Source organism: Mastomys coucha, unplaced genomic scaffold (genome assembly GCF_008632895.1).
Source record: "Mastomys coucha isolate ucsf_1 unplaced genomic scaffold, UCSF_Mcou_1 pScaffold21, whole genome shotgun sequence".
NCBI classification, from domain to species: Eukaryota; Metazoa; Chordata; class Mammalia; order Rodentia; family Muridae; genus Mastomys; species Mastomys coucha.
The window spans coordinates 109,981,733-109,993,769 of NW_022196904.1; the positions used below are offsets into that span (position 1 = coordinate 109,981,733).

Genomic DNA, 12,037 nt, shown 5'->3' on the forward strand with positions numbered 1-12,037 from the left:
CCCGTGTTCATTAGTTTAGTGAGCCGGCTTGCTGTGGGATCTCTTGTCTGCCTCCCAGCTGCTGGGATTATAGGTGGCTGCACTGAGTTTTGAGTATATATATGTGGATAGTTGTAGGTGAGTATAGGTGCCCTTGGAGGCCAGAGGAGTCAAATTCCTCTGGAGTTGGGAGTTACAGGTGGTTATACAATGGTCACGTGATGTGGGTGCTGTAAAGCAAACTCAGGCCCTCTGCTAGAACAGCATGTGCTCTTAACTGCTGAGCCGTCTTTCTGGCTCCCTGCCTGGCTCTTCTCTATGTGGGATCTAAGGATCTAAACTGTGATCCTCATCCTTGGGCAGCAAGAGCTTCATCCTAAGAGCTGTCTCCCCAGCCTGACTTGTGAGTTATGACGTCAGTGTTACTGTCAGCCTGATGCTTGTGCTCTGATGGTAATCTGTGTTTCCCTCTGGATGCTTTGAAGCCTTTCTCTTTGTTCTGGCTTTCCACTGTTGTGTTAAGTGTCTAAGTCACAGAGCTCAAACACAGCACTACAGGTGCCTTGGGAGATAATACACAAGTCCTGGGCCTCTTTTGGTCAGTGTCTTCAGGTGTGTGTGATGTAACAGCCCCTCCTGGCTTCACAGTATAAATACAAATAGTACTCACCTTCACATTTAACAAGCAATGTGCCATGATAAAATTCTTCCAAAAAGAAAACTGGATAATCCAACAGCAGGATATATTTACTAGTGAACGGCACTACCATGTAAGAGGAATACACTTTACCATCAGGTTGGCAATCCAAGTGAAGGGCTTAAGAAATAAAATGTTTTGAATTTTAGAGCTATTTACATTTTATATTGTTTATACTATGTTGTTCAAAGCATGGGGTTAATGTATTAACTATAACACCATTTCATTATAATCAAAGTATACATTTACTAGGGTTGGTTTACTGTGTTCCAGGTATTATACTATGAGCTAGGAACTTAAGGGGATAACAGTACAGACTATTTCTACTCTCTCAGAACTGATCTGATGGAAAAACCAGAGGAGAAAGGAGAGTACTGAAAACTAAGCCACAAAGTCATGACCTGAACCCCAAAAGGCAATGTAAAATGCAAACCAAACTTAGACACTTCTTAACACAACAGTGGAAAGCCAGAACAAAGAGAAAGGCTTCAAAGCATCCAGAGGGAAACAGATTACCATCAGAGCACAAGCATCAGGCTGACAGTAACACTGACGTCATAACTCACAAGTCAGGCTGGGGAGACAGCTCTTAGGATGAAGCTCTTGCTGCCCAAGGATGAGGATCACAGTTTAGATCCTTAGATCCCACATAGAGATGAGCCAGGCAGGGAGCCAGAAAGACGGCTCAGCAGTTAAGAGCATATACTGTTCTAGCAGAGGGCCTGAGTTTGCTTCACAGCACCCACATTAGAGCTGTTTTTGTCTTTGGGAGGCCTAGCTATTGAAATAGGGCTTATCTCATCAGCTTGGGGGTCCTACATCTTGCAAGCCTTTTCTTGGGTGTTGAGGCTACTGGGTGTGAATCATAATCTTTCCAGCCAGATCTAGCTTTGTGTCTAAACTCACCTTGATTCAAATGTCTTACTTACGTGTTCTGTGCTGTGTATGCCACCATTCAGTGTGCTCTCTGTCCTCAAAGCATAGGGGTCCACAATGTACCTGACTAGGTATAGTTGACAGTGGGTTCTTTCTCTGTGTGACAGCCAAGTCTATACCTATGGAGTTTAACCTTGGAGCATGAGTTGCTCAGAACTGGAAGGTATGAAGGGAAGACCTCCAGCAGAGGAACCATAAAAGCTGGCCCTGGGGCTGCGGCTGGAGGAAGTGTGACAGTCACATAGTAGGGACTGTCTGTTCGTGTGCCTCCAGGCCTCTACACTGAGGATCTCTCGGCCCTGGGCACAGTCTTTAATCTTTCATGTTCCAGGGGAGTCAAGCCTAGCCTCTAACAGCTAATACAGATCCATTTAGGCAGACAGGAAAGGCCTTTTAGCTTGTTTCAGCACTAGTTTCTCTTAAAGCCACAAACATCTGACCTGTGGGATCAGAATCTTCTCAAGAGTCCTGGGCTCCTTGAGGTTCCAAGCTTCTGTGTCTGTGAGTTCCTAACTCCCCCTTGGGGTTAGACCAGTCTGTGATATGGTGAGTTGGGAAGGGCTTGCTCTTTGCCATGACTTTCTGGGCCTGCAGACTCAGGCCTGTTGCCTGTGTACCTGGACTGGCTCAGACTGTGAGCCTTGGTCTTCTAAAGTAGGATATGGTGGTGGTGTGACCACAGACAGGGACTGACCAGCTCCGTCTGCTTGTTTGCCAGTGACATCCTGTATCCCAAGGATTCTTCCAGCCCTCACAGTGGCATGCCTGCTGAGGTGCTCTGCAGGGGCCGAGACTTTGTTGTAAGTATCTAGGCTCTGGCCTCAGGGTCCAGGGTGGAGGGAGAGAATCCAAAGCAGGCAGTGAGCTCCAGCAGGGGGATTGTTGTGTATAACTGTCATTGTGGAACGCCACTTGGTGCTCTTTTCTCCTCTGGGCATTCTGAACTGATGAAGGCCCTGCTGGCTCAACTTGTGTATGGGGTTTATGTGGTTGAGTGTATTACAAAACTCACCTTGCTTGCAGACTTAAGTTGGGTTTTCAGTTGTCATGAGTGATTAACAGTCTGGATAGCATTGGGTCCATATCCCTGCCCAGCCCTTACTTTGGATGGCATCAGTAGTTCCCATTCACCATAGTCTGGCACTTATTCCTTGCTATTTTTCTGGAGTTTGTGACTTCTGAGTTAACTCATCCTTTCTTTCTCTCACCTTGCCCTGTTTTATATCCATAACTTAAGTCCTGCCCAGGGTAATAAGCTTAGGAATCTATACTGCTCTCTAACCGTTGGCATTTACACATTGAATTTGCTGAAATGTGGCTGCTTAGAGCTGTTCATTTGGATCCTCGTGCCCTTCATAGGCTTGTCCTGAAGGGGAGCAGCCTTTAGATTGTTTGAGGACAGCTGTGTTTGCTCTTCTGACTAGATAGTCTTAGTTTTTGGGAAGTGTGTGTTGAAGGGCCTCAGCAGTCTGACCTGGGGCGTAGGAGTGCAGCTCTCACCCAGCCTCTTTCACTCATGCCAAGTCCCCTTGGCTTTGGCTGCTTCTCTAGTGGTCACATACTTTTGGGTTGGAGCCCACTAGTGTATAAGATGCGTTACTATAGATGACAACTAGTCATCCTTTCCTCTTGGCTCTCATTCACTTTCCCCTCTCGAGAGTATTCTGTGAGGTAGGTCAGGGACATGACAGCTGGTGAGGCAGTGAGAGAGCTGTAGGAGCCTGAGCCTTTGGGAAGCCATGCCAACTACCAGTTGCTGCCACAGTGTAATGTCACCATGCATGGGACAGCACCTTGGTGCTGAATCCTCCGATGCTCTTAGGAGGCCCTGGGGAAGCAAGAATGACCAAGATGGCCAAGGCCTTATCCACTTAGCACTTTGTTTGGATTGAATGAGGCAGCCCTGCCTTCCTGGAGGAGAGAATACATGTGTAACACTGAAGGTGGCTTAGGAATAGAGGCTACTATGGAAGGCACGTGCTAAGAAGAGTGGGCAGAAGCCCCATGCTGGGCTGCTGGCCAGGCTCTGAGCTCCCCTGCCTGCGCCTTTGCCCAGGCCTCTTATAAGCCTGTTGCTGCCTCCTAGAACATGATACCTTTCTTCCTCAGATGTGGAAGTTCACACAGAGCCGATGGGTGGTAAGAAAGGAGGTGGCAGCAGTGACCAAAGTAAGTGGTGTTCTTCATGACCTCAGGGCTCGCTATAGGAGGGAGCTTGGGGCTGGCGATGCCTCACACTCCTCCTCCCCCTCAGCTCTGCGCTGAGGATGTGAAGGACTTTCTGGAGCACATGGCCGTAGTGAGGATCAACAAAGGCTGGGAGTTCTTACTGCCTTACGACCTGGAGTTTATCAAGAAGCATCCAGATGTGGTCCAGCGGCAGCACATGCTATGGTCGGGCATCCAGGCCAAGTAAGGGCTTGTGGGGTAGCATGAAGGGGTGTGGTATGTGGCCCTGGCCCTGCCTCCCAGGAGCAGCACACTTGGTTTGGGTCTGGGCAGTGAGGGACACTTGGGGTGGGGCTGTGTGCACTGCTTTCCACAAAGATGATCACTGCTAAATGACCCCAAGTCTTCTCACCACAGGGCTGACACAGCCACACACACCCCTACCCCTTGTCATCTGCTTTGTTCTGAGGGGCTAGAAAGGAGAAAGGCACATAGTTTAGCAAGAAAAACAGGACGGTCATTCTCTTTACACTGGCCCTGGGCTCTGGCTAGGGGCTTGCGTGCACAGAGGGATTGTATGGAGGAAGGTCTGTCTGGCTGAACCCTGTGTGCCTGTGTTTTGGTGGCCCAATGCCCTGGGCTTGGGGGCTTGTGTTCCTGTGATGAGGCAATACAGCGTATAGGTTAGAGTTTAAAGGGTTTGTTCTTTTTTTCAGATTAGAAAAAGTCTATAATCTCGTAAAAGAAACCATGCCAAAGAAGCCGGATGGACAATCAGGTGTGTGTGGCTTCAAGGCTGGGTAGGCGTCCAGCTTGGTCCCTGGCCCAGAAGGGGCCCTTTTTGGGATCAGGCCCAGAAAAGGGCCATGTTGTTTTCAAAGTTCATCCTTTCTGGGCTGACCTTCCTTCTGTCTCCACCCCACCACCAAGTTAGCCTATTGCTTGTCCAGCAGGACAGCCTCAGTGGTCCCCACTCCCACCCCAGGAGGGTACTGTGCCCTTGAGGGCAGAGTGGATTCTGCGACCTGTTGAATTAGCAGGTGTTATAGGAGCTGCTGGAATTACAGCAGGGCTCTGTAATTCTGTGCCCAGTTGATTTCTCCCCTGGGTAGTATTAGGTAGCAAAGTTGCTTCTGAGCCAGGAAGGGTGGAAGACAGCACATGGTTCCTTGCTTCAGGAGCTGTCTTCTGGTGTCCCCTTCTCTCTGTCTTCATGCTTTGTCTGCCTGGGACCTGTGCCCTTCTGAACCATACTGTCTGTCTACACAGGGCCTGTTGGTCTGGTCTCTGGGGAACAGCGGGTCCAAACAGCCAAAACCAAGGCCCAGCAGAACCACACCTTCTTGGAGCGTGAGCTGCAGCGACGGAAGGAGCAGATGCGGGCAGCCACGGTCTTGCCCAGCGTGCAGATCAAGGAGGAGCCCCGGAGTGAGGAGGAGGCCGATGGAGATGAGCTGGAGGCTGAGGAAGAGGAACCCATGGACACTGCACCCAGCAGTTGCCTCAGCACCAAGTTGGCCAATGGGCTGCCTGCTGGGCGGGCAGTTGGTGGGGACAGCCTAAATGGGCACCCAATTCCAGGCTGTGCCAGCAACCCGGTTGCCCAGGAACTGAAGGCTTTTGTGGAAGCCACCTTTCAGAGACAGTTTGTGCTCACGTTGAGCGAACTCAAGCGCCTCTTCAACCTGCACCTGGCAGGCCTGCCCCCAGGCCACACACTCTTCAGTGGCGTCTCAGACCGAATGCTACAGGATACGGTGCTGGCCGCTGGCTGCAAACAGATACTGGTGCCTGTAAGTAAAGCCTGTGTCTGTCAGCACAGGGCCAGTCAGGGCCCTTCAAGAGGACAGCTGGGCAGTTTCTTTCACCTTCTTAGGAATCAAGCATGGGGAGAAATCTGTGTGTCTTGGCTCTATCTGTCTGTCTTAGGGACAGTAGCTATGAGCAGTAGGGTACATGTTTTCATCAGATGGCTGTGTGAGTCTTAGAGATCCCTGTTCTCATCTGAAGTGGGCGTGTTGGTTTTTCTACCACAGGAAAGTAAGCTGTCTAAGGGCCCTAGGCACTGTCAAGGCCTCAGTAAGCATAAGTCCTTTATCTGGTTGGTATTTAGTTAGTCCTTAGGACAGGAGTGGTACAGCTAGAATTTGAACCTCAGTCTGTTTTCACAGAGATCAGCTGAGCACTTCCCCACATAGGGAAGCCATGGCTTTCAGGCTATTTGACCATAAAAGCTCTATTCTCTGAAATAGGCTTGTGGGTGGTGGATGAGCCTCCTCTAGAGGACTTCAGTGCCTTCCTGCCTGTGGAGTGGGCTCCACAGTGGGGCTGGAGACTGTTGCCTTTGGCAGAAAGGCGTGTTTGGGTACCGTCGATTGGGTACCATCAAAGGAAGCTGCATAGCCCATTCCTAGGCTCTAGCCAGCCCAGGAAGCAAATCAGGTAGGGATAGTGGGGAGGTGGCTATGCTGGCTTATAAATAGGGCATATGCCATGTGCAGCACCAAGTTCACAAGCACCTGTGCTTAGCCTTCGATGATGCTTAGGCCAAGACCCTTGCCTCTGTACGTAAGGAACGAGACAAGAGGCTCTGTGACCTCTGTTGGTAGAATTTTTTTGCTGAGGTTTGCTTTTATAAGATGCTGGGATTGGGTTCCTGGCCACCCCAAGTGGGGCCAGCATCCTGCAGGCCTACTTTTCTGTGTACTGGGCAGGGAAAGGATACTGGTCTGGTAGTAGTGAGATTGTCTAGGCTGTCCACATGGACAGAGGATGAGGGAGGGACCTTCTGTGAAAGTGGTGCTCTTTCCTGCCCAGCTCAGAAGCTGCTTGGCCATGCTCCTTTCTCTCAGAAGTGCTGGCATCTAGAGAACAGCCCTGTGTGGAGCAGTCTGACCCAAGGGCCATTTTCATAGCGTGTCCAAGAAAAATAGGCCAAGGAGAGTAATTTAAAGACCCAAGTTTAACTCGTGCTTTACAGCTCCGAGCTACGTACCTGTAGTCAGTGAACATTCTTGTCCTTTTGGCGAAAGTCAGGGCATTCTCTTCTGGTTGCCCCTGAAGCAAGTGGCATAAAAGACTTGGGAGTCTGCCAACATCGTGTTTTAGCTACACTTCTTACGCTGTCCTTGTGGGAAACAGTTGACTGGAAGCCCTAAGGAATGCTAGAGAAGGGGAGACTTTAGAACATAAGCCCAGGTAGATGCCTCAAGGCAGCATCACAATGATGCCATCCCAAACACCTGTTGGTGCTCTGGCATTTCAGATTCCTCATAGGGCCAGTGAGTGGGAGGAACTAGGCTTTGAGCGCTCTTGCCTAGGACTGGGCTGCAAGCTAGGTGGGTTGAAGTGGGCAGGGCAGCAGGAACACAAGACAGAGAAATGACCAGCTCGTGCTCGGGCCAGTTTCCCCCACAGACTGCTGCTTCCCCTGATGAACAGAAAGTATTTGCCCTCTGGGAGTCTGGAGACATGAGTGACCAGGTAAGGTGCTTTTTTTTTTTTCCCATCTCTCTTTCTCAAGAGTGGGAGTCCTGAAAGATTGAGGCCATTAGGAGCTGGGCACTGGAGTACAGGTGGACATGTCAGATTTTCCAGTTACTCCAAGACAGGTAGTGTGTGTCAGTGGTTTGAACCTGAACTTGGATGTCTGCCGAAATAGCACAGAATCACCTTTGAAATGGTGACTGGTTTCCGGGAGTATGGTGGCTTCACTATGAGGCTTCTGTAGAGCTTCCATAGTGTAGAGATGCCAGACAGGCTTGGAAACCATGTGCAGAGAATTGTCTGTGGTCTCTGACAGCAGGAATCAAAAGGCTTTATTATTAGCTGTCTCAAACCTGGATTTTAGTTATTTGGTCCTGTGATCCTGTCTCCACTGTTTGTGGAGTGCAGCTCTGGGAGGGAGCTTTAAACCGTGAACTTGCCTGGATTCCGAAGATTATAGTGTTCTGTTTTGTTTTTAGCAGAAGTGCCAGTCAGGTTTAGACAAGGTGTAAATCCTGCTGAAGCCTGTTTCCCTTTTACCTGCCAGGGGGACAGGAAGGCTGAGAGCAAGAGTGGTATGGGGCCTAGCTTCTTACAGGAGTCTTGAAGTGACACTATTTTTGGCCAAGAAAGGTAGCTTCAGGCTTTCATACTTAGCTTCTCTGGTCACTAAGGAGAAAAAAGTAGTAAGTTCATTTAAAAATCAAGCAGGACCTAGCGAGCTGTGGGGAAGCGGATTCTAGTTCTGCTTGAGCCCACTCGTGCTCCTCAGAGGGGATGGATGCATTGTGCAGCTGTTAGCAGATGCGTGGAGATGCCTCATGCCTGCACACAGAACTCGCTGCAGCCCATGCTTTCCTTCACCATGTGGGCTAGAGCACTAGCTCAGGTCTGCAGGCACCTTCATAGCTGAGCTATCTCACCCACTCATGTGCTGTGAACACAGCAGATGAGCACGACACCTGTGGAATGTGACATCACTGCTTCTCCAAGTGCCTGGCTCTTCCCGTGTCTAGAATCTCAGCTTCTCTCACTTTATGTTAGCCTCTGATGGGACAGAGTTCTTTTTTTCTGCCCTCAAGTACTGCTGGTAATAATAGAACTAAAATCAGCTTCCTCACAGCTCACTAGGTCCTGCTTGATTCTTCTTGTGAGATCTTTAAGCCTTATTCTTCCTTTAACTGCCAACTGCAGAGTTTATATTATTCTCTACATTGGTAGAACTTCTAGGTATTCTGATTTTTTTGTTTTGTTTTGTTTTTTAAGACAGGGTTTCTCTGTGTAGCCCTGGTTGTCCTGGAACTCACTCTGTAGACCAGGCTGGCCTCGAACTCAGAAATCTGCCTGCCTCTGCCTCCCAAGTGCTGGGATTAAAGGCGTGTGCCACCACTGCCCGGTCTGAATTCTTTATTTACTCTTTATTGGGCTCTTGGAGAACCCTGTATGCTAAGAAATTTCTTTACCTTTTTGTATCCTTACAGAAATTTAGCTATTATACCTACTAGATGTTGTCTTTTCCCACTTTTTTGAGATGAGAATTTTTTGCTGTAGGGCCGACTGGCCTCGAGCTCATGCTGATGCCCTCTTCAGCAGGGATTGTGGGTGTGAGTCACCACCCTCAGCAGTCAGTTCTCAGTCTTCCTTTTTGTTTAGGGAAGGCCTTGTCTATCCTCTGCTATTTAGTTTCTCTGTGGGAGTTTGGTGCATTTTCCAGTTTCCTGGATTCAGTGTTATTCTTGTGTCTAGACTTTGAACCAATTTAGATACCTTTTCCCCACCCAGTTTAAACTGGCTGCTTTTGCTTGCTTTCTTCTTGTATGTCCAAACTGCTTCTCCTGAGTTCCTTCACTCCAGCCTAGAATAATGACAAATAAGTCAGTCTTGGTAGTCTTTAACTAAGAGTGCTGAGCCACACAGGGTTTTAGACACTGCAGCATAGGGCTAGGGCCATCATTTGGGTCTTTTCTCTGGGGATAGTTTTTACATTTTGGGATACTATATCTCATACTAATTCTTTTTTTTTTAATTAAAGCATCGACAGGTTTTGCTTGAAATATTTTCCAAAAATTACCGAGTACGTCGAAACATGATCCAGTCTCGGCTGACTCAAGAATGTGGAGAAGAGCTAAGCAAACAGGAAGTGGATAAAGTGCTAAAGGTATGTCCTTTGTGCACAAGACCTCACCCAGAGCTTCCAGGCTTTGACTCTGACCTGTCATTTTAAGGAGTTGTGTCTGGTACCTTTATTCCTGCTGTGTGCATAGTAAATCAGGACAGCTTACCCCTAGTGCCTACAGCCTGATGGCCACCAGCTGGTCATGACTGGCACTGGTACACTGGCAGGAGAGTGTGCCTTTGCATGTGACAGAGTTAGGTTGGGCGCGAGGAGATGTGCATCATCTTCACCCAGTAAAAGACAGGCTTAAACTAGAATCCTGTGTTCTGGGCATCTTGCGCTTACTTGTATTACTGGCAGTACAATCCTTTTTTTTTTTTTAATTATAAAAAGGAATACTGCCTGGCCGTGGTGGCACATACCTTTAATTCTGCACTCAGGAGGCAGAGGCTGGCAGATCTCTGAATATGAAGCCAGCCTGGTCTACAGAGTTAGTTCCAGGACAGCCAGGGATACACAGAGAAACCCTGTCTCCAAAAAAAAAAGTTCCATTTGCTTAATGTGAAAACACTTTGAATGTTCTTCTGAACTGTGGTACATTTGTAGAAATAGAGCACAGAAAGCCACTGACACATTCCCTGTTATCTTCTGTCATGTAGGTAATATGCCTTATTAAAGTCCCTTTGTTTTGGGCAACTTGAAAAGTATTTGTTTTTAGCAAAATTTGGTTTATACAGCAAACTATATAATACATCTTAAAATGTCCTTGAGGTATAGTAGCTCAAAAAACTTTTAGGGTCAAAGTGGCTACCCAGCAGCATACTTAGTTTTTGATTTACTGTTTGTATTCTGTCTACTAATCATAAATCAGGTTGTGATAGCAATTGCTATCTTTCCTGCTAAAATCTGCCCTTTCCCGGTTTTCTTAATTTCTAGGACTGTTGTGTAAGCTGTGGTGGCATGTGGTACCTTAAGGGGACAGTACAATCCTGACAATAGTAGCAAACCACTAACTCAACGAATCCAAGCCCAGGGAAGGATGGCAGAGCCACAAGTAGCCTCGACTTGCCTCAAGACACAGGAAGAGGATCTGCCCACCTGGTGGCCTGTGGCACTGCCTGGCCCAGAGGACAGAGGGCCTCACATTCAGCCAGTGGCAGGGTCAGCGTAAGTGAGATCGCTCCCAGCAGAGACCAGCCGGGCCTTCTTTGCAGTACAATTTGAAATTCCTGATGTATTTTGCTTATTGGGTTTCATTCTCATAATAAAGAGAGTGTACACTGACATGGGCAGGATTACGAAAATCATGGTTTAATATTTTCCTCTTTGAAATGAATGCCAACATAGTTAAAGTTATGTTTACAAGATGAAGAGAACCTTAAGGTTTTTAATATTTAAAATGCCTAGAAGCCAATAATTAGTCTTAGAGTTTCTCTCTGCTAAGACTTCTGCCAATTTTATTAAACCAAATTGAACATTTTACTGTTGGGTTTCTGAGGCCACTTTACCTTTACAGCAGCCTGCTTTCTGTAGCGGTCTCAACTGTTTACACAAACCATAGCAAAACATTAGATTAACTCCATCTTCTCCTAATGTTTGCATAAAGGTGCAAACTGAACCAGGTAAGTGTGGAACAGTGTGTAAGCGAGGTTATCACTTTGATGTAAAAAAATTATATTTTGTGTATTTTTAAAATAAATGCTAACACTAAACTGGCATCATGGTGCTGCTCTCCTCAAATAGTTGCAGGAAGAAAATGACCTCTGTGCTCTCAAAGCATTCAGTACTAAAGAGAGAAGGAGGCCATGACGCCATCACACCAGGTCAGCCTCTATTTGTTGCTCACCCTGACCTTGCGAGATTGGTCTGATAGAGTGCCCGCAGGTCCCTGAAGACTGGTCTGCTCACATTGCTCAGGCCATTGCTCACACACACAGGGACAGCCACTGAGTGGCCTTAGCTGTGCTGCAGACCAGGAAGCGGATGGAAAGAAGGACGGAAAGTGAAAATCAACTGCTTAAGAAGGGAAGGGAGCTAGGGGGCAAACTCCTTCTGTGGGAGTTACGTCAAAATAGTTTTAAAAATAGCTATTAATGTACTTTAGACCCAAATATTTTAAATCAAAATGTAATAAAGTTTTTTTTAACTAAGTCTTCAGAATGTGGTATTTTGCACTTCTAACCCCCTTCAGCTATGATTTACATGCTGAATTGCCAAACTTTAGCTGTGGTGAGCATGCCAGACCATAATTGTCCTAGAAGATGGGGAAAAGGTGAAGCAGGCTGGGTGAGATCTGACTTTTGCTATCTAGTTAAGACTTTTTGCTATAGACCATCTTATGTAGCATAGTCACTGGCTGAGGGTTGAAATAATGCTCTGTGCTCTTCTCTCTTCAAGAAATATCATACTCTTCAGTATAATTTAGTAAGGCATCAATCAGCGATGTATTCCCAAATGAACATTTGTTAATTACATCATTTAATGGTGGCTCTGGGTAACTGTTAACATATATGAGCTGTTAACTCAGTTAAAAATTACCAAACCAGCCGGGCAATGGTGGCACATGCCTTTAATCCCAGCACTTGGGAGGCAGAGGCCAGCCTGGTCTACAGAGTTGAGTTTCAGGACAGCCAGGGCTACACAGAGAAACCTGT

General features: G+C 47.5%; 1 protein-coding gene across 4 annotated transcripts in view; it reads left to right on the top strand.

Moving 5' to 3' along the window:
* Polr3e (RNA polymerase III subunit E) overlaps positions 1-11,099 on the top strand; it is a 27,096-nt gene extending 15,997 nt beyond the window's left edge. For all 4 annotated transcript variants that reach the window (XM_031388148.1, XM_031388150.1, XM_031388151.1 and 1 more), the window contains exons 14-21: positions 2,331-2,412; positions 3,722-3,781; positions 3,867-4,024; positions 4,498-4,559; positions 5,051-5,574; positions 7,187-7,264; positions 9,300-9,425; positions 10,320-11,099. In XM_031388148.1, coding sequence (XP_031244008.1) covers positions 2,331-2,412; positions 3,722-3,781; positions 3,867-4,024; positions 4,498-4,559; positions 5,051-5,574; positions 7,187-7,264; positions 9,300-9,425; positions 10,320-10,376 — 1,147 coding nt within the window. In that variant the 3' untranslated portion in view covers positions 10,377-11,099. The remainder of the gene's footprint in view (positions 1-2,330; positions 2,413-3,721; positions 3,782-3,866; positions 4,025-4,497; positions 4,560-5,050; positions 5,575-7,186; positions 7,265-9,299; positions 9,426-10,319) is intronic.
* Positions 11,100-12,037: the final 938 nt, after the last annotated feature.